General features: G+C 39.8%; 1 protein-coding gene across 1 annotated transcript; it reads right to left on the minus strand.

The window, feature by feature from the left end:
- Positions 1–8,697: 8,697 nt before the first annotated feature.
- LOC116501953 (hyaluronidase-1-like) lies at positions 8,698–17,510 on the minus strand. The gene is made up of 3 exons (XM_032207614.1): positions 16,593–17,510; positions 10,282–10,371; positions 8,698–9,126 (listed from the first exon to the last, which is right to left on the minus strand). Exons 1-3 carry the CDS (start codon positions 17,508–17,510, stop codon positions 8,698–8,700), a joined length of 1,437 nt encoding a protein of 478 aa, XP_032063505.1.
- Between the last annotated feature and the right edge of the window lie 5,934 nt (positions 17,511–23,444).

Raw genomic sequence — 23,444 nt, forward strand, 5'->3', positions numbered from 1 at the left:
AGTGGAGTTTTGTCATTATCTATGTGAGAGTACTTGTAGTCTGGTGGTCTACTAGGTAGCTAGAGTCCTGAATATGGAAAATGAAGAAAATTGATCAAGTGCCCTTATGTCATTTACTTTTCCTCTGGTTCATGCTGCACAGATGTCTCTCACCTGTAGACATTACACCTGAGAGTAGTCCAGCCTGGGAGATTAGGCTCATGCTTAGCCCTAGCAAAGAGGCAGCTGGTTTGATGGATTGATTTAATGTCCCACTGAAACATCCATAAAATCAGTCTTAATGCTTGGCTTTGTGTTCTGGATACCAGTGATGGTTGATTTCTGATATACACTTAAATAATCAAAGAGCTTCTTTAGCCTAGGTCCAGCCTGGCAAGGCTCCCAGTGCTCCATACCACATTTTTCCCCATTTTAAGCCCAAAGGTTTTCCAGTAACTCTCTTTTTCAAAGAGGGTAGCCCTTGCACTGGGAGCTAGAGTTTGGACACTTATGTTACAGAATAAACATAATGGCCTGAATCCTGAAACAGCCCAACTGATCTGCAGTCCTATCATGCTGCCTTCATGTGAGAGTGTCTTGGAAAACTGTAATGATTACACCATGTGCAAAGCAAAGGAGGTCTACATTCTTTGAGGGTACATCAGCCACAAGACATGAAGCCTGTGGTCAGGAGTTAGGTCAATCTCTGACTCCCAGGATGCCCATCTTTCCTGCCATGCTGCTCATGTATCTGTACTTCAAAATACCCACACTGCGGTTTAGCAGATGTGCTTGGAGGACACAGCACAGCATAGGCAGCCCCTGACTTAAGGATGCGGTAAAAACACAGTGGAAGACCATTTTAAGACATCAAAACTGCTTGGGCTTTCCCTCTTCAGGGAGCTCCCTCACTTGCCAGAGCATATCTTGTATCCACACAGTGTGGATGGAAAACATTTTTCGACCAGAAATGGTCTTTATGGCATGTTATTGCCATCCTTTTTCCTGCATTTCTGAGGCTACTGAGAGAAAAGAGCAAATACCAACAGTTCATTGCTGATTTACTATTATTACTCATAGTATTTTAAATTGTTTTGAACTGATTCCCTTAAAAAAAATTAAGGATTTATTTCTATAAGAATTTAGTTCTTTCAATTTTCTTGATTCAGTTGTATGGTAAACCCTAACCACAAAAATAAAAATAGAAAATAAAATAAATAAATAAATAAAATACAACATTTTGGCTGTTCTGAGCATATCTTTCTCACAGAAATTAAACAAAAGGGTAGCCCAGCACAACAGCAGGGAGTTGACTTTCCTCCCACCAACTTTCCCGCAAGCCCAGCAGAGTTGCTTTGCGTTTGCACCGGGATAAGAACGGCCCCCTGGACCGTGCAGAACAAACACCCACACGCTCGCAGCAGTGATTACAGCTTGCACCCAGCACCAGCACATTCGGGTGACATTCCTTTCTTCCCACTCCTACAGAATAACTGTAACGCAGCAGCAAAAATAAAACAGGCATTCGATTCTTTCCCCAACCCCCCGCGCCGCTGAGTATTACATTAGAACTAAATGTTATTTTTGGAGGGAATACAACAATTCAGTGTTGTCAATCCAAGGGATTATTGCAATTATTTTAAGACAGGAATTGTGTAAACCCCTGGTAAGCCTTGTGTATGGATTGGTTTTGAACAGGAGACTTTGAACAAATCTAATGAGCCTGACCAAAGGAGTGCTGGCGCAGCCTCTTGATCTAGCTCTCATCTGCAGCCGTATGACCTGCTGCTTCCAAGGGAGCACAGAGAGGGGATTTTAAGGAATTGCTGCAGACTATCCTTGCAGCAGCTGGCGACTGCTAAGAACTAATGGACCAGTGCCAGCCTAAAAGGAAAAATCTGAGGATGAGGAAGGCAAATGTGAATATTTCACGTCTGGTTTTCACCTGCTGCAAATGAATAATCATATACTGTCTTAAATCAGATGGGGCTCTGTCCCTGTAAGAGTGGGGAAATCACAACAAAAATAAGAGATTGCATGCTGGAAAATCACAAATCAAGTACTTGCTATCAAAAGCAGGGTAATGACCACTCAAGTTAGCATTTTCACTGCAATCAGGTCAGTTTATTACCAGGATTTGATTCAAGTGTACTTGAAGCTGAGTATTGCTGCTGAGGTACAAATGCAGCAATGGTACTCACAGAGTGCTATTCCTTCAAAATCAAGATACATCTGTACTTGAACTGCTACAGAGGCCCAGGAAGAGTTTATCTTGTTCCTCCCTACTTCTAGCATAAATAGAAATGTTACTAGTCCAAATTCTACAAAACAAAGTTCAATGCAAATATTTAAGAAAATAACACTTGTCTATGGAGAAGTCCAAATTTTCCAAAGGGCTTCAGATCATGCTTGTGCAAATTAACCCCATGCAATCACTACCTCCATCCCATCCCCACCTCAGCCAGCTGGTACCTAGCCTGGGTGCGGTGCATCTGACTGCAGCCCGGTGAGGGTGATGAAGGGGCAGGAGGAAGATCAGAGGTGCTGCTGGATTCCCACATAGGAGAGTCCCACAGCAAACAGTCAGCAGGCCTTGGGCCTTCTCCCAGCACGTGAAATGGCAAATGTCCTCCCTGTGGCCACTGAGACAAGGCAGCCCAGCGTGGTGATGGAGATGCCTGGCATGAGCCTGCGTGTCTGCATGTCCATCAGGAACCCTGGGCAGAAATGACAGGCTGATTCCCCCAGCATTAATACATGTATTGAAGATCACTTCCAATGTACATGGTGAGCTGCATAAGCAGCCACACATGGGTGGGACAGCAGTAATAATTTGAGTTGAAGGCAAATGTCAGCTTAGGAAAACCCACACATCGTTGTCCTTACTGCAGTCAAGGGCTGACTTGTAGGTCCTGTAGGGTTTCCATAGTTTAACACCCTCCTACCAGAGGGAAATAGAACTGTCCCCAAAATAAGGAGCAAATTCAGTAAGGGATAAAATGAATACTTTTTGTTCTGTCCTGAAAACCCAGCATTTGAAAGAGCAATATAAAAAAACACTCTTAATAATCTACAGTCTAATTGTCTGAGAAGTTTATTACTGGTGTGCAAACAAACATCATTTTTCCAAAAGCTGCCCACAAATGTCAGACTGCATGGCTATCTGAAGAGAAAAAGCAGAAGCAATACCCTGGGCTGCTTTGCTTCTCACAGATACAGGGTATCTTAAATAAAAAACAGAAGAGTTTGTGCTGTAATGGAAAAATGAGAAAGGAGCTCTGCCTCTCTCTGAGAAAACAGGCTGCCAGTGTGATAAAATATCATCCTAGACAAAAAATAAATAAAACGTCTAGAAAGACCACTTTTATTGCTGAAAGAGAAGAAGCGTACGAGAGGTCTAAAATATTGTCCTTTGAAATTACAGAAGTCTGCTTATTTTTAGCTTGTTAGATGCTGTCAGCTTCCTGTATAAACTCAGTTACATAATGGACATAATCTGCACCTCAGCAGGGACCATACGTGCCAAGCTATAAGGTTATGCAACCGCCTCCCAGCTTGTTCCCACAAGACAGACAACAAAGCCTCACACCCGTCTTCGCTGTTCTGCTTCTTCTGGGGCAAAGTCAGACATATAGACGCATAAAGACACGTATACCCCAATATGGATGTGCGTATGTTCAGTTATGTGTACATATGTATGCATGTTCTCTTTCTTATTGCATGCTAAATGAGGTATTTCCTGAATCAGAAAAAAAATAATACATCGGAATTATTCTGGTGACATTAAACAAGGAATACACTGGTATGCTACAGCTGTTAAATGCAGCAGAATTAAATCCCAAACTTTCTGAAGCTACCAAAAAGTTCCCCCCTCTTTTCTAATCTGACCTCCAAATGCTCCTTATTGTTGCCTGCAATGGTATGTGGAAAATGTGCAGTGCGTTGCTGAGTGAGAACAAGCTAGTGGCTTTAATCTCATTAAACAGTGTGTGACATTGTTTTTCTTTGTGATTTTTTTTTTTGAAGGACTGCATTTTCATCTTTGAGAAGCTGTACTGTTCCCAACCTGTATTGTTCTTCGAAGTATACTGAAGTGTACAAAACTATATCGTTTCCAACTTATTTTTAGAGTAACCTGTGTTTGCAAATACTCCCCCTCTCTGAGCCCAGCACAGATTGACAGGAAATTACTTTTCCCAAAACGTAAACACAAAAGCAGTTGTGCTGCCACAGTGTCTTAAGCGTATCAAAGTTTCTTTGGCAAAATCTTTCATACGTCTTTCTATTATGCATGATGTGCAATTTTAATTAACTTTCCATTAGTTGCCCAGAACATGCAACTACATTTTACGGAGTACAATACCCTACTGAAGTAACTCTACCTATTTCTTGCTTGTCACATGGCTTTGCTACTGATCATTCAAGCTTTGTAATTCAAAGGTTGGTGTTAGTTGCATTTCCAGACATGGAAAAGAGATAGCATACAGAAATAGAAAGCCCAGCATGGAACAGATATATGCACAATGGCATTCATTCAACTTCAATGTGAGCACAGGATGAATTGAGTATAGGAGATCACTGCCCTCCCATCTGAAAAATAATTTGTCTATGTATTCAATTTTTTTATTTTTTTTTATTTTTTTGCTGATTATTAAGACTTCTGGGTGCACAAAGCAAGTGTTTTTATCACCAGAACAAACAGTGACCTAGTATTAATGAAATGACTTCGAAAACAAATGTTTCCATTGCTTTGCATGCGCATTTACACAGTAGTGTGAGATAAAAAGGAAGACATTTCCCCAACTTTCAACATTTTGGAATATTAAATTGGCAAATTTAAGAAAAGCTGGAGATCTGACAGTTGTGCTTCTGTCGGTATTGTTTATTCCCTGACAAGGGGCAGAAGATTAGAGAACTCTACAGGTACATTTGGGAAGAGTTACAGAAACATATGGGGTCTGAGTACACAGCACCTTGAAGCTCTACATTAATCTTGAAGCTCTAGATCATATGCAGAAAATGATTGTTTCTATGATCTCAGAGAATCAAATCCCACCTCCCAATTATTCTTTATGAGCTGGTTTTAACTAAGGAGATCATCATGTAGCTTAGAGCACAATTCTCTCCTGCTTCAAACTCTCCCTCCTCCAAATAATTCTAACACAGAGACATCAGATTGTGTGTTTCCAAAGACTAGACTATACAATTGGGCCAGAAAATAAATCTTTGTAAAAGCATATGTACCCATATGTACCAGAATGATCAGGCAAGATCTACCACAATTGCAAATAGGTGTAATCAAAAATGCACTTGAAAGTATTTCTCTACTTGAAATTCGTTATTTGTTCTGCGGTAGTATCTGGAGTTTGATTTGATCACAAGTACCACCAAAGAGAGAAAAGTCTTATTAAGAAATAAATTGGTAAGATTGTAACTACATAATACTGTGTGGGAACATCAATGAAATTATAAATAAATAAATAAATAAATAATAATAATAATAAAAAGATACAGCTCCCATACCCTCCAGGTAGCTGGGATTTGCAAGAATGTCTATTCATTTGGATTTGATTTCGGTGTTCTGACCCATATTGTCAATTAGTCCACCCCTTATTTTGAAGACTATTTTTAATTTAGTGGTAATGGAAAATAAAAAAAATCACATTACCAAGGTTATTACCATATTTCACATTTCTTCACGTAAAAGGAAATAGTAGAAAAACAGCATACCAGTTAACACTTCACTGGATGGGTGCTGAGGCCTCTGATGAGCACAAAGTACCCATGAAAGAAGGGATGGGAGCAGAGGGGTCTATGGACCCCCTTGCTTTTATAGCAGCCAGCCAACAGGCACTGCAGGGTGATACATCCTCTGTGGTCCTGCCAGGCATCAGGCTCCAGCCAACCTTGCACAATCCCATCCTGCACCTGCCCCAGTATAGGGCACAGTCACAGGACTGTGTGTTTTTATATGTGTCCTACAGCATATTCACCAGGGCTAAAGGGATGAAATGCATCCCAGTTTTGATACTGCTTGTGTAACTGGTGGTCCCACATAGGAGCACACAAGCTCTGGGAGCCCTTGCAGTTGCACAACCTCTGCCTGCCCCAGTCAGCAGCACAGCTCAGCTGCCTCCTACCCCACCATTGACAGCTGCCATTGTACAGAGCTTCCAAGGACACTACCTAATGGTAAATGTTTTTTTCTAAAAAAAAAAAAAAAAAAAAGGAAAAAGGAGAGAGAAAATAAAAAAAAGGGGGGAGGGGGAGGGCTTTAACTAGTTGAAATACAACAAGTCTGTATAATTACATTCACTTAAATGCATGGTTCCATTAAAGAATGCCATTGAGCCCGGGCCAAGTTCTGGTTTTGATTATACTCAGGGAACTCTGCTGAAGACACCATGGTGATGAGGATGAAAAATTGGGCCTGCAGTTCTACATGGAAATATATGAGCCAAATCCAAAGATCTTTGTATCTGGGATTCTTTGTATCTATTACCACAGACCTCATACACTCCTCCATGTGAAATGATAACCTAGACTGAGGAAGAGCCACTGGGCAAATTTACAGCTGACATAAACTGACAGAACCCTATGGACTCAGTAAGTCAGTCAACTCTGATAGCATATATACATCTCAGACTGACCTGGGATTATTTCCAATTCACCCACAGCATTTTTACTGTTTGTATAAACACCCTAGCTTCAGTCTGAAGCCACAGTTAACAACTTTCAGTTTTCCTAAACTTTAATTCTAATCCCTCTTCTCTCACAGCAAAACAGGGAAGTTTTTTAGCTTCATTTTTTCTGTCATCTACTGCTGTGGCATGCTGCAAAGTAAAAGATCAGTGGCAAATCTCTCCTGTAGTTTCTCAGCACAAGTCATTACAGTCATTACTCAAACACTATAGCTAACAAGTCTCTATTTAACTGAAGTCAGTCCCATTTCAGTGTCTGGATTTAAAGGGATCATTGTGGCCTTAAAATATCTACTGCAGGTCTGTTATGAGCTGGGTGAGTCTGAGCATCTGTTATGAGGCTGGAGTGAATCAGACTATCAGTTCACACCAGCTGTGAAACTGGTCTTGGCAAACCAAATAAAGTTTTTTTTTTTATTGTTATGTTTTTTGATTTTTTTTTTTTGAGGGGTTACCATGAAGAAATATTTAGAGACAACAGGAGATTACAAAGAACATGAAACAGCATGGCAAATTGTAATCCATAGAGACATCACAGAAGCATAGAATATCTTGAGTTGCAAGGAACCCCCAAGGATCACTGAGTCCAAGTCCTGGCTCCACACAGGGTCACCTCAAAATCAGACCCTATCAGCACTCAGTTGAACCCACCATATGACAGCCTCAAAACAAATTTCAATATCTTGCCTGTTACAGAGAGATGTAGGGAATTTCTTGGTTTTGACATCAATTCAATGAGGGCATTCATTGTTTGTTACACAGAAAGTCTGTGTAGAAGGTAGATACGTTTTTGATGAAATATATTTGTTCACACATGAGCATGGACCAATGAATATCTAATAAAAAATTAACATGCTACAACCTGACTGTGACAGGATGACATTTTATATATGCTACATTAACATCATAATCAGGGGCTCTTTAAGCTACAGCACCTCTGAAGGGGCCCCCATCTAAATCTGAATGAAAGTTGCAAGCCAAAATGTTGTCAGTAAAGTCCTTCAATTTCTCCCTCTCTTGCACAAGGGAGACACATGCTGATGGTGGGATCTGTCAGCCTACCTTTGTTTCCCAGCCACTGACCGGCTTTGTTGGGTGAATGAACAAGAGCTGTACAAGAGCAGATCTACCAGACCCATTTTGCTAGCAGAGCAGAAAGCAGCCCCAAAGGGACCAGTGACACGAAGCAGCGAGGCAGAGAAAGCATGAAATTACCTGCTATCTACTGGAGAAGTATTTTCCCTGCTACCTACTGGAGAAGTATTTTGCCTTCACAGGAATGCTGCAAAGTGCCAGCAGAAATCTCCAAGCTCAGGAGCCCCCAACCTAAACACGTATACATTCTGCTGGTTGACTGGTGCTTGTAGCAAAATGAATATTTGACCCAATTACTGGTAAATGCTGAGATTTTCAGTCAAACTACCTTTGAAACTGATGGCACAAAACTACCACTGGAAATACTGATAACACTAGAAGTAACAAGACACAGATTAGGCCCTGAAGTACTGAAATACACATTTTTTAAATGTATGCACATAACACTGATACATAATTGGATGTGGATCTGGGGACTGTGCTGCTGCTCATGCAAAATGCCATTTGACTTCAGCAAGACCTGCAGCAAATGGTTTGGGATCCCTGGTCTACAGGAATACTTTTCCTCATCAACATATGTTAAATCATCCAACCCTGGAATAGAGACTCTGGGTCCTTTTTTCAGCTTCTATGTGGATGAATCTTTATACAGGTTTAATCATCCATTTTACACAGATAAATTTTCCACTGTAGCAGCAAAAGTCTTATCTGCTTAAAACATGAGTAAAGGAGCTGGTCAAAAAGGAGCTACCTGAAAAATTTTTAATGTCTGAAGATATTGCAGAGGGCCTGGGACACGAACAAAACAGCATAAACCTATTTAATCAACAATGTCTCTCCCCTTTGTAATAAAAACTTGCTGAAAGAAAATGGAATTCCTAGTGGCACCATTTCTTATTTCCTTGCATTGCCTCAGAAGAGTTTAGTATGCAGTATAAGGCAGAAGAAGCTGCATGGCTCCTAGGAGGAAGACATGAAGCTTTTGTTTTCTTGATCTGCTCAACACAATGTGAGCCCAGTGATCCTTTAGCCTTTGGTCAGGCAACTCACAAAATATTCCTGTCCATCCTTGGTAACATTGGCACATGAACCTCTGCCTCATGGTTTCTATGTTCTCCAGGCTTGGTTTACCAGTTGCCTGCAATCTTGGGCCCCTCCCTGAGTGACGGACTTGAATCTTAAAGTTAGTGGGTGGCAAGTGGAGGTAAGCAGAAGAGGCGCTGTTTTTGCGGATGCATCTTCCATTCTTCTTGCACAGAACTTTGCTACAGAGTTTGGCTGCTGAGGTCACATTAATGACATAATGTCCCAAGGGTCCATCAATATATCGTTTCACAGTTGAACAGCTCTCCTATAGGAAATAAAAGATCATGACACGTTAATCAATAGCTAGCATTATGTCCAAATTTCGTACATTTTAGATACTACTACACAACTGTTCTTGGCTGCAGTAACTTCTTGAGATAAATAAGTTGGATTTACATACTGGAGCAAATGATTGTTTTAAGTGAGATTGCTTCCATGGGTAAGATTAGCAAAATATTAACGTTTACTATTTTCACTGTTAGGGTGCTTGGTAGCAACGTACCGTGTTTGACTGGAGATGTATCGATATGACACTGATCTCTCTGATCGGAGACTAACTTGTTCCTTAAGTGGAGATTTCTGGTAACTGCTGACAAGGAGCAGGGTGTGTGATTAATAGGTTTTAAAGAACATATTGAGTCACTGCTTTGGTCCTGTTTTCTCCAACTCCTTCAGCTTACTGGGAGCTACATCATTCTCAGAAATAAGCACAGAAGTTGCAGCTAGAAAGCTCTAGATGGTTTCCCTACACTTCTGCTGAAGTCAGTGGTGCTTTCACAGAGACTTCAGGAGCAGGACAGCAGATTGCATGAAAAGAGAGAGGGAAGAGAACCAAAGCCCAGCCTGGGTTCAGGATGGAAGGGGGGGGGGGGGAGGGGTCTATCCTGCCATGCCCCCTACAAAACCCCAGTGCAGCATCCTTCCCCCTCCATCACTTCAGGAAGGATTTGTGAATGCTCGAGGAACCTGGGAGGACTAAGTAAGCCATTTCTTTTCTAGCAGCATTCTTTTCTATCTGTCATTTCAACACAAATTCCACTAGTGACCAGAGAAAACTCCCCCTCTAGACCCCATTCCTTCCCTGGGTCTGTACAAACTACCATAGCTATGAAAAAGAACGCCGTAACAAACTGTGTTTACATTTGTATGCTATTGCTTCAAAACATGTCTATTTTCTAATCTGGACTCATTATTGCAAGCTGGCAAAAATGGCCTGCTTGAATCAATGTGCTCTGAAGCAATGGGACCTCTCCGCCTAACTAAAGCACAGAACGAACAAAACCTTAAAGTATTCCTGAGCCTTCATCCTCAACTGTAAGCTGGTGACAATGATAATGATAGATAGGTACAATGAAGGGTGTGGTGGCAGAGAAAAGGTATTGATGTGATTCCTAAATGCTAATAAACCAATAGGAGCTACCTTTGAGCTGGCATATTGCATACTGCCCCAGAGAACAACTCCAGCTGCTCCCAAAGCTGCACTTTCACCAATGGTGTTGACCAGATCAGTCTGCAAAAGAAGGCCAAAAAAAGTCAGAAAAAAAAAAGACATAAACCTAAAATTAAAAATAATAATAATTTTAAAAAGCACTAGGATACAGGCATCATTTTTTTTCCCCTAGAGGAGACAATGATCCTGTAGTATATTCTTCACCGTAAAACAACTGTTTAGATTAGAAAGCTTTTCTGCGTACCTGCAAAGGTTTGCATAGGGTTTTATTCACAAGTGGGACTAGCAAATAAAAAAATCTTTAGAATTTATTCACAAAGGGTCCTCCAACCAAACCAGTGGCATATGAATTGAATGATAGGTTTTATCTACCAGTCTTTGAATGGTTACCATACGCAGACATCATTTTTGGCAAGTGATGTTAAGTATGATCATGTCATTGGACTGCTACTACAGTGCTTAGTTGCAACTGATAGGCTTTACGCAGGTGCCTAACTTGTGCTGCATTAGCCACACCAGTTACAGAGCTGCTGTTCCTACCAGCATGAATACTGCTATTCCAGGAAACACACTGTTGAAACACAAGCTGCTCCCTGTGTTTCTTTATGCCAAATGGGAAGAAAGCACACATTTAATGGCTTAACCAAGTCCACCTTTAGGCCTGTACCAATATGCAGTCAAGTCATCACAATTAGCAGTAATGCAGCTCTGCCGGAACATAGACTGTGTGTAGCACAGGAGTCACTGGTGCCCTGCAGTGACTCATGGAACCATCCATGTATCTTAAAACCATTCCCTGAAACTGTGAATACCATGTCAAGAGAAATGCAATTAAATCTTACAAAGTAGGGAGGAAGCTTCTTCTTCCATCCCCATATTTCAAGGCATGACCAATTACATCTAAAATAATTCCTACCTACGGTAATTGATTACTGAGTAATTTCCAATCACTGTTTGCAAGGAAAGATTCTACAATCTTTCTTGATTTGGTGAGAGAACAAGAAAGAGCAAATTCCTTTAAAACATTACTGGTGGTCTTCAATAGTCTTTCAATCTCTTCTTAAGAGAAAACAGTACAAGAAAACAGCCAAATTATCACAGTGTGGTCATGGGACCTTAGAAATACAAACTCAGAGTGGAAGAGCTGTGTTATTATTGCAAATTGGTACTAAATAATTTATTCACTCTTTAAGTGGGCCTGTTGATCTACCAGAGCATAGCAAGGAGTTCCCATTCCTGAAACATGGATGGCCCAAGAGATATAAAAGGAGACATAAACAAATACACTGGAAAAAAAGAGATTCTGCTGAAGAGTTCAAGACTATGACAGACAGTTGTAGTGAGCAGTGGTTCTGAGCCTTAACTGGAGGTCAGACAAAACAGTGCAGGAAAATCTGCAAAATTTGAAAGAGCAGAGCTTGCCCTGGCTCAGAGTGGTATAGCGTATAGTTAGTATTGCCTGAAGATCATGTTGTTGCTGATCATGCAAGCAGTCTTTTAGAGAAAGACATTACTCTTAAAAGTATATAGTCTGGTGATACTTTTGTAAAATTAGAGTACTGTGTGCTGCAGGTGTTATTTTCTAGTGGTTTTCTTCCTACAGGAATTAATCTGTAAAGAATACAAGAAGAGGGAGAAAAAAAAAAAAAAAAAAAAAAACAAACGTATGTGAATTAAAAGTCAAGATATCAAATGTGAAAAGAATGTGAAATATAGCCTGACCTCTTGGTAATGAGGGCTCCTAAGCATTTATAATCTACAAAGCATTTTATAAAGGCTACCCAGATACAAAGTCTGGATGTTAGCCAAACAATCGTTCAGTGATTTAGCACTAGCACATGAACAAATCAATGAAACCTTTTTGTTCATCCAAAATAAATAATCAATAGACAGTTAGCATTGCTGGATGGACTAAGATCTGAGCAAAACCCAAAATAGAGATTTTGTAAGTAATATACTTTGGGATTTAGGTTGCTTGATCACAAGTCAGTAAATCCAGTTTTGATTCTCTTACTTTCCACAGTTTTCTTTTGTTAATTGTAGAAATAGTTTATATTTTTAAACACAAAAGTGTTTCAGCATTTTGTGTATGATTCATATGGATATAGAATAACAAAATTCAAGAGCATGACCCTTGAAGTTCACCTCCAGATGTGTGAAGTCTATTGGCACAGGTAATTTCACAAATGAAGTTCCAGGAGCACCTACCCTTCCACCTTTGTGCACACCTAGAATCACCACCTTGCCAATGCTGAGAAACCAAGCACTTTTCTCAGACTAAGGCCAAAATGTGGCATTTGATTGGAAAGCACGTTCCCCTGGGGATGCTTGAAGGGCACTCACAACACTGCACAGGTATTAGATGCTGTAGAAATCTGTAGGGATTTCATTTAAACAATCTCCTTCTTCCTTATATTTCTTCTCTCTTATTGTATTCTTTAAAACAAAGGTCAAGCGGTAGAAGTCCTCCCCAGGAGGAAAGAGAATTAGGAAAGCATAAGCTGGATTTTTCTGTCTTCCTCATGCACCTTTTAAGGTGTATCATCTCCAGGTACATGAGGGTTATCTTCACTGTGAGGCTACAGACAACACTTAGATGGGAGCATTTCTCTTTCTGATGCCATTTCACTTTGCACCAATTAAATGAAAGTTCAAAGGAGAGCAAGAGAAGCAAGTGTGAATCTGACTATGTCTTATGATTAATTCAGCTTAATAATTACACAGCTTGCCCACAAGGAAGGAAGGAAGGTTTCTGACTGTCATTTGTAGGAATAGCTATGTCTTTCACTGAATAACTGATTCACGTTAAGTACCTCAAAAGCATTTAGCACAGAAGGGCTCTTCTTTGAATAATCTATGAACACTAGACAGTATCATCTTTTCCCTTTCTGTCTTATATACTTGTTCTTTTTGGTCTAGTGATTCCCCAACTCTTTCCTGGTGTCTAACAGAGACTGAGAAGGTCCTGGATTCAGTCTCAGCAAGCTGGGAAGAGACCTGGACAGAGAGCTCTTGCTTCAGAGGTCAGTGCTCTGACCACCAGCCAGCCGCACGAAGAGATGGGACCACCACGACCCTCCCCTGCTACAAACCTGGTTATAAAATAAAGTTCTTATCCCCCATTATCCCCCATTTAGATATTTGGGGGGGAAAGAGGAGTCATAAATGACTGCCATAACTGCTGAGAGAGGCAAATTGGAGGCAGAGATAGGGAGGTGTCTCCCCGAAGCTCTGAGCAAGGCACACAAAAGAGGCACATGTGTCCATCCTGCAGCCATTCCGCTTTCCGGACTGAAGCTGGTGCTGTTCCTCGCACAACACAGCCTGACATTAGTGGGGCTCACTGGCATGGCTTTTCCATGTGAGTGCAAATAGACAAACAGATGGACTGGTAACGTTTCTTGGCCTCTGCTTCTAATCTTTCTAATCTTCTTCCTCATGAAGAAGAAAACATGCAGGTTTAAAATTATTTTTGTCATAATTTTAAATATGACCATCATGGCATGTGTCTAGGTGGGGAATCGTGTTTCACTCTTTGTATCAGATCCTCATCCATCCATGATGCAGGACTGTCCTGAAGACACAACTTTACAGGTCAGCTTCACTCAGGTATTTCTCCAAATGATAAGCAAGTCAACAAAGCCTCTTTACTTCTCATGCTGGTCCTGATGCTTGTTCTTGTTCAAGCTACTAAAGGCAGTGTGCAACAACCACAGATCCTTAGGATTATGCTGGGCTATCTCCTCGCAGAGAGCTAATTTGGCGCAGAGGAGGAAACTCCAGTTCCTATCAATGCTTCTTCATATTTTGGTCAGCCAAGTCACCATGTTGCCCACTAAAAAAGTAGGAGGTGAGCTGTTTCACTTGAGAGGAAGCAGGACAGTCAGTCCTTGTTACATGTTGAGAAAAGACAAAGAAGTAATCTTTCTTTTAAATTTTGAATGGTGTCAGTTTCAGACATGCTTCTTTTGTATTCAGGAATGGTAGTGCAAGCCTAGCGTGGTTGGAGGCAATGGACTCTGTACACATGCACACCTTGGCATCAGAGACTATCAGGACTATCGGTAGGTGAATGAGAGAAATTGCTATCCATTTTTTCATCATTTGTTGGTTTATTTATAATTCTGTTTTATTCATGACTCCAGTCTTCTAGGCAGGAAGCACAGATGCTACTGTGCAACTCCTCTCTCCCACACCGTTAGGAGTGAATTGTCAAGGCGAAATTTCTAAATGCCCTGCAGATGGCAAATTGCTTGTAGGCATTTCTAGCAAATACAGAAACCTTTCATAATGACTGGGATCCCAAATCACAATTTATAAATTGCTTCCAAGAAAAGAAGCAGGATGAATTTCTCAGATACCTTCTGCACAGCTCACCTGATTTCCAAGTACAGTCAAGGTGAAAGGCATAGCAGACATAGCTACAGCATCAGCTTGGACCTGTGCATTGTGTCTTTCTGAATGTCTGCTAGACCTCTGCCTCTCCCCTAGTGACTCTGGCCCACAACCATTGTTCCTGTTTTCTCCCACTGTAATGTTTACTGTATTTATCATACCGTGTACAGAAGGCATTACACACAAAGCTTGAATGTATCACCTAATATTCCTTTTCAACCACAATGTCACTACTCTTGTCCAACTTAATGGGTCCAGGCAGTGGTTCTCCTGGCCCCATCCCTGTCAGAGCTGAGGTTCCTATTAGCTTGCTATCCCCATTTCTCATCATACTACACTGGCTCCATTTCTTATTGCACTCACACCCACTGTTGCTGGGACTCAGGGGTTTCGTGCCTTGTTTTTAGATTTGGGAGCTTCACTTTGGGGCATGTCATGGATCAAATGAGAAACTCCAGTCCAGTCTAAAATCTAGAAAAAAATATATTTTAAATATCTTAACATAGAGTAGATGTTTCCCGAAAGATGCTTCTATGTCTATGCATAGATCTTCCCTGGCTGATGGTTTGTAAAGTAATCTTTAAATCATCCAATAAAAAATGGCTGTATGCAATTGAAAAAACTGCCACTGGGTTAAAGAGTATAACTTAGGAGAAACATCACAGTACCACTGTACTGTTCAGAAAGCAGTTTAAGGTAACTTTATATTTTGAACAAATTTTGAACTCGTGCATAATTGGTAACAGCATGTTAGTTTTCATAGCTTTCAGTAACATTTGTGGTATTTTTATATCTATCAAGAGACTGGTTTATATTATAAAATTAATTATTATGGCCTGCATTTGTAGATTGTTCATTTGTTTGATGGCCTGTTTTAAGCTCTTCAGTGAAGGCATTCTGGGGGAGCTCCTGCCTGTATTGACCCCAGAGGCTTCTTGTCTTCAAGTGGGATCTGGCTTTCCTGTTTGTACATGATTTCCAAGACACCTAGGACCTGTAGTTTCCACACCACACAGAAGACAGCTGCAAAGAGTCACCTGTTGCTAAAAATGGGGCAGACCAAATTCATGGTTGCTTCAATGTGCCATCAGCTTCTTAAGAGCTCCCTGAAAGACTTCTCAGGCTGATGAGGCTCCACAACCCCTGCCCAGCTCCTGGCTGCAACCACACACAGCTTGTGGCCTACTGGTCTGACCTCTGCTTTTCTCCTTGCCGTCTTGTGTTGGCAGCTCTATATTTATTGCACTTTGTCGCTGGTTGAAGGAATATTGCATGCCTCAAAAACTCAGTTTCTTTCTTAGAAAGATTCCGCAAGATTAGCGCTAAATATTGGATCAAGAAGACATTTGAACCTGTTGTGCCTCTGAAAAGCAAAATGGCCAATGCTCATCATGCAGGAATTTTTCCAGTCCAGACCAGTTTACTTGACTGGTTTATTTCTGTCCTGAATGAATTTCCACTTGGATAATGGAACAAAAAAGCCCTCAGGTTCCTTTCTTATGAAATTTTATCTTTCTATTATCCTAATAAGTTTTAAGCTTCACAAAAATTTGTCAAATTCATTTCACAAGCTGTCCTGAAGAATTAAAATATCAGAATGAGTTACTTCCTTAAGGGAATGATTTCTTTGTACTTGCTTTCTAAATTAGCCTAATTAAAAACATACAATGTTATCCTACAAAAATATACGAAAACACTGCAGGATTAACTATTGAAAGGTGTGGCATTTTGTATGGTGACTACAGCTCTTTCTTATGGAGTGGTATATTTTCATTAAATATGAAAAACTTACATAAATGCTTTTATATAAGGAAAACTTCTAGAAAGTACCTTTTCTAAAAGGCTGTTTCTAATCTCTACATTTCTAAAGAAGTCTGTCTGCTTACCTCTGTTAAAACATGAAAAGTATAGGCGTAAAACGGTCTGGAATAAACAAAAACTGGCAAAACATAGTCTTTTCTAGCAATTGAGGCAATACGTATTGCCTCCTTAACCCGAAAGTGAACAAATTTTAGTGCGTTTGGACTTGACTTCAGTACATAATCCAGGTATATCGAGGGGTAGAGAGCAGTACTTTCTTTCCACAGCCACAGCAGGAGATCATTGCGGGAAGACTCAATGGCTGGGCATTTCCCTGTGTATGTTTGTGGGTGCTCTTTGTAATCATAATTGTAGCAGTCTGGGTAAAGATAGTAACCCCACAAACCATTTGGCCTCATGTGTTCAGCCAGAAGGATGGTGTTGTTCATGAAACTCTTGCCAGCATTTTCAAATTCCTCTTTAGCGACTTTCCTAATTTTGTCCTCTGACCACTGAGGATGCTGTCGCCTTACCATCTCAAGAGATTTATTTCTGTAAATGCTTTTACTGCCCCAGTTCCTGTCCCACTGGGGTCTCCAGTTTTCCCAGTCAATGACTGCAAGTCCCTGAAATTTCTTCAGAGGTATGCAATAGTCAATGTCAGACTTTGCTTTATTAAGGTGCTTGATAATACTTTCATTTTGGGGCACCCCCCCGTTCACAGGATCTCCGTTATCAGAGTAGTACGGATAGTATCCCAAGTGAGTGTGGTAGAAGATTGTCACGTTTGATCCACTCAGAGTCTCATTGGTGTTGGATGCGATGTCAAAAATGCTGAGATCCAGGTCCACCTTGTAGCGCAGCCTGCACTGCTCGGTGGGCGCATTCCACACCACGATGAAGGGCTTGTGCAGCAGCAGGGGGGCCTGCGCCTGCTTCTGTGGCTGAGCACCAGCCACTGCAAGAAGTGCTGTGACTGCCAGCCATTTGATCCAAAGATCCATGCTGTGCTGTTTTCTGGGGAATTGTTATGGTGTGTCCCTGAATACAAAAATGAGAGAGGACATTTTATGTCAGTAGCCACCCTGGAGACAGATGGGTCTTTGGGTTTGATTTGCTTTTGTTAATGTCATACTTGGTGCAAACAGAGGAAAATGCAAAACTGTGTCTTGGAAAAATGAAGACTAATTTCAAATGCTTTGAAAGATTTTTTGATAGATTTTACTTTCTGGAAGTGTGTTCTCATGCTTGGCTTTTCTTGTTTTCCTCTTCACTCAGGCACCCAACACACTCAATTCAGACTTTTCCTTAACACTTATTTGTTACAAGAAATTAGTCAATAAGAGAGTAACTTAAAACAACAGTATAGAAAAGATTGTGTTGCTCATTTCAAATTTCAGTTTTGAAGTAAGTATTTTTACAGCTAGTCTGACTTGCTTAGAGCATCATCACAATGGGGTTGAGGCCTTCCTTATTATTTGTATATGCTATTGGTCACATTAAGGGTAATTTAAACAAAAGATAGACACATCTACATCACATGGATTAACCAAGAGATTTCAGAAATGCTGCAATTTTCAGCACATCTGAAAAACAGTATATTGTTACCTACCCCTGAGTTAGCTTTTATTTCCTAAATGAATGGATGCCAGAACAATAATCAATCTGCAGTCTAGAAGGGTGAAGCTATTGATGGCTTAAAGGCTTAAGCTAGTTATTATACTGAAAGTAAATTAAATATCAATATGTGAAAGAAAATAAATTATGTCAAGCAGATCTGAACTAGCCAGAAAAGTATGCTACAGCTTGGAAAAAAAAAAATTAAAAAGGGGAACTAGTGTGTAGAAGTGGGGGCTTATTAATATTTATTTTTCCTTTCAGCATTTGTTGTTTCCTATGGCTGTAAAGCACGGTAGTTTAGGGAATATCTGTACTCTGAGAACTGTCAGTGCTGCAGGGCTGATGGTACCCAAGGCACCCACATCCACACTTGGCACACCATGGAGCAGATGTTCACGAACTGCTCACAGCTGGCTGCTCCAGAACCTGCCCCTGCTCCTCTCTTCCCCAAGAGGCACAGCCCAGCTCTGTGTTGGGTTTGTGATCCAGGTTCCTTTGTGCAGTACATATTATCTTTACTGATGGCCAAACACTTCATGGTTGGGTCCAGCTGATACATCAGCTTCAATCCAGAGATCGTAAAAATGGCTTCCCCATATGAACATTACTGAATCTATACTACAGTGTGGTTCATCCTCTCAGTTATCATCTGTCGTTCACCTGTTTATCCATTGTCTTCACATTAAATACAATCAAGATGCAATCACTGTCTACATTGCGGGTTCAATTCATGTGTTAGCCTTATGAGTTTGAAATGACTTGAACCTGGATATTTCCGTATTTTCATGTTCATTTTTAATGACTTCTTTCCTTGACTGTAAACTCGGACCCCCAGTTATCCCACTGTAATTAGCCTGGTTTCACCCGCCCCTACTATTTTCTCACTCAGTTATAATCAGTTAATCATTTAACTCCTAGATAATGAGCACTCTTCATAACTACCAATCCTTTAATAAACCATTAGGTCACAGCTGAGGAATCTAGGTTTCTTGCTTTCCGAACCACCACTTGAAATTTCCATATTAACAAATGTACCACCCTAAATGCCAGATTTGGTTGTATTCCTTGGATATTGACTTTTAATCTGTAGTGGGACACCAAATCTACAGGAAAGCTGCAAGTACCCTATCCAAGTCTGCCAGAAGACTTATTAAAGAAAAAAACTTTTTTCCATTTTCTGAAAAATTGTTGGCTCTCAGAAGAGATATAATACAGGATTTCTCTCCCTGTTATCTGTTCTTTCTTCCCAATTCTATCCTCCACATTTCGTACTTCTTTTTCTATATGCCACTCCTCTCCTGATATTCTGCTGTTCTCTTAGTTCTCTAATTTGTCCTTTCACCTCCTACAAAACAACCTGTCTCTCCTCTGTCCCTGCCCTTGAGTTTTTCCATCCTTATTCCCAGAAAGGGATTGAGTTCCTCTGCCCAGTGCTCAAGAGCACCTTCATAAGGGGTGGACAAAGGCAATTTACATTGTGATAGCTCGAGGCAGCACACAAAGAGCAGGACTGCAATAAGCCACAACACAGTTCTCAGGAGCAAACTCTCATTAGCAAGCCTGAGATTTACACTTCCTTTATTTCCTCACTCAGTCTCCAGCTGATAGCTTTGCATGCCTAAGTACAGATTTAGCACCCAAGTTTTAAAACTTTGCTCACAATCCTTTAGATCCTATTAATGATAATGTCCTTGAGTGAAACTGGCCATTGCTACAGGCCTTCAAGCTGGTAGGATGTACAAGTGTACCTGTTGAGAAAGGGTGTCAGGTTGTTTTCACTCCACTGAGCTGCTGGAAAGAACTCTTGCAACTGGTATCTTTTTCTCTCTTTTTCTGCACAGTCCTGTATAATCTTCTAAATAATGTCGCAGGCTAAAAACAACACACACACACAGAACAAAAACAACAACTAACAAGCAAGCACACAAACAGAAAAGATTCTGGTTTTGCACAAATTGTTGAATTCATGACAGTACTTCACCCTCCTTCTTCGATGCAGCAAATTGACATCAGTTTGGATGTGAACTGGATTGCTTTGAGAACAAGCCCATAAGATGAACAAGGATTTGTTTGTTTGTTTGTTTGTTTCAGAAGTGATACCTCAGATGAAAGAGAAAGAGCAAAAAGAAAGAAAAAAATAATAAAAAAATAGACCTTTAGTGAATTTCTGTGTAAGAAAAGATCCAGGAAAATACCACAGCTGCTTTATCCCACAGCCCAAATGATGATTTTGTTCAGTCTTATGTTATATACATATAATTGGATAATTTTGTCATATACTAATGACTAACATAGCACAGTTTTTGTCTAGCTATGACACCCGTAGGCATTACAACATCGTAATAAAAAAAAAAAAAAAAAAAAAAAACAGAACAGAGATAGGCCAGGAAATATATAATAGTGCAAGATAATTTCAAATTACATTTTTAATTCTGTGCCAATTCGTGTCACTTTCCTTGACAAGGCTTTACATGACAGAACCACAGAGTGGTCGAGATTGGAAAGGACCTTTGGAGGTCACCTGGTCCAGACCCCCCTGCTCAAGCAGGGTCACCTAGAGCAGGCTGTCTAGGACCATGTCCAGATGATAAAATGAATGCATTTATCTCAGGATGTACTGAAGAATTCTCAAGGGTCTGTTGCCTATATTGTCCAAATCTTCACTGCAGTTGTGAAGGAGCCCGGGCACCTTGCTCCAATGCAGACGTGCAGGTGTCTGCATCTGCAAGCTGAATCCCATGATGAGGGCGGGTGGGGAAATCTGTGTAATCCTGTTGAAGCTGTTTAGAAGTCAGGGATCTGGTCGAGGACAGTCATTCAGGCTCCCCCAGTGAATAATTAACACCTCCCAAGGTTACTACGAGTTCTTTATTTAGAGCTGTATGGAATTAGTTACACAGATATCTCTGTTAGACTAGAAAGAGAGGTGAAAAAAAAAAAACAGAGATAATTCCTAAAAAATTGTCCTGTGTAAAAATTTCCAATCCAGTTGCATTAATCTATGATTAATTCAAATATTATTGGAACATAGGAATTTAATTACAGGTGCTTACTTTTGCTTCTAAAAGTCATCTGAAATAAAGTGAAGCATGTTTTCAAATTAAAAGTTAAGCCTTTAATTCTGGAAAAGGGGAAAATAAATTATCTGTTGTTTCACAAATGCAAGAAAGAAGCTCTAAAGAAGAACAAAACATCTTTTATTATATTTTTTTCTGCTGATTTTTTGGACTATGACCTTTTCAGTCTCATGCAAGAGCACTAATTGGACTGCTTTAATCCCTGTTTTTTAATGAGTGCAGACACTAATGATTCCATCTTGAAGCTCATTATCAACTTTTTTTTCAAATCATCCCATTTTTCTGATTTAATGACATATTGTCATGGTTAATTTAACTTCCCAAAGATGCACATAACTTTCTGAAGCACTGTAGTATTTTCAGAGCAGACTCTGTTCCCAGCGTTTCTGCTCTATATTCTAAAAACAAAATGAATTCCTCATAAGTGAAAGAATTGAGGGTTTGATCACCAAGCCATTGAAGCTGATGAGATTTTATATTGTGGTCAGGACAGTCTGGATCATGCTCTCACTGCTCCCTCTATACAGTTCAGGATAAGGCAGGTTATAGCTGGTTTTCAATATATCCCTCAATAAGTGTGGTAAAATTTTCTGTCTTGAATGGAAAAAGAAAGTACATTTCTGCATATTCTTTTCCACATTTTTGTAAAAAGAAACAAGAAAACATTTACTTTTCCCAAGCAAATGCTCTTAATTTAGCCCAATCCTTATTTCCATTGTGTTTATTGGCCAGAATTCCACTGTATTTCCATTTCCACATCGCTGATAACAGCCAAACCAGAAATCTTAATTGAACACTTTGTTTTCAAAATAAACATCTTAAAAATAGTAAAAAATGTAGACCTGCACCCTAAAGAAACCCATCTGCACAAGGTGGGTCCCAATACAGCTCAATGCAAGTGTCCAGGTGACCAGTTCTGCTTCTCTGAGATTTTTTATTAATTGTCCAGTGTCTTTGAACTATAACACACTATGTTACAGACGCCACTTTAGATTATGATTCATATGCTGGTCATATGATAGCTAGCTAGCACAACTTTGTAGGAGTTGGCAAACACATCCTCTCACTTTATACTTCTCCATATGATGACTTTTCAAAGAAGTATAATCCACACATTTAACTATAATACCATTCTGCTTTCATCTTCTACAGGTTTAAATTGGTCTTGAAGCCCAGTATATTTGATATCTTTTGGATGAACAGCTCATTTTTATGGACACTATTCATATTTATTTTGCAGGAGTAGGACATCCATAGTGTTTTGACTGCCTATGGGGTTGAATGTCAATGGACAACAAAATGAGAGTCTTTCTTCCATTAAATAAGCATTTAGTAAAGCCTCATATTCTTCTACTGTACACTTTTATTAACAGTTGATGTTCCAGAGATTTCGTTTCCTTATCTTTCTTCACCAGTCAGGTGAGGAACTCTAATGGGAGATCTATGTCAGTTGTTCTACTATTTCTGAAGAAACAAATGTAACTTCTGCAGAGCGATAATGACAAAATATGACAAAAAAGGAAAGAGATTTTAAGCAGATGTTGCAGTGAAGTGGAGAGAGTATGTAGACTTAGACCTAATTACATCTAGGATTTAAAGGTGGTTTAGTTGACAATTCAATACTCAATAGTGCATGTGAAAGGCTGAAAGCAAGATTGGTAAAATGCTGTAAATCTAATTTAAGCCACAAACTTTAACTCTTTTCTACTAAAGTTTCTGATAAGTTGGAAAAAACACCATTCTTTTATGATATAAATATATCTGTTTGATAAGTAATAAAACACATACTGCATTTCCTATTCTGGATTTTAAATTATATTAGCCAGATACTGGTTAAAGAGGAAATCTGAAGTAACTGTTACCATAGGAATCTCTGATTTTTTCCCCTTTTTTTTTTTTTCCCCAAAATGTGTACCAATGTATTCCTCCTTGTCTTTCAAATGTTAAGTGTAACACTATACTATCTTTCACTGTAGACACATGCATTCATTTTAATGAATATTTCTCATATCTATAGGGAAACATTTTACTTGTTTTTATTGTTGTTGTTGTTTGTTTGTTTTTAATGTGACTGCACTTTAAAAGGGAAATTAAAGCAACTGGATTCTTTGTATTCCACTGAGGGATGTGCAAAATTGGCAGGTAAAAGAAATGTCCTTTTTTTTTGAACACAGGCTGATCACATTTGGAGTAGAAATTATTATTGTGGCTAAGAAATATGGACAATTCAACTATATATAT

Source organism: Aythya fuligula, chromosome 1, assembly GCF_009819795.1.
Source record: "Aythya fuligula isolate bAytFul2 chromosome 1, bAytFul2.pri, whole genome shotgun sequence".
Taxonomy (NCBI): domain Eukaryota; kingdom Metazoa; phylum Chordata; class Aves; order Anseriformes; family Anatidae; genus Aythya; species Aythya fuligula.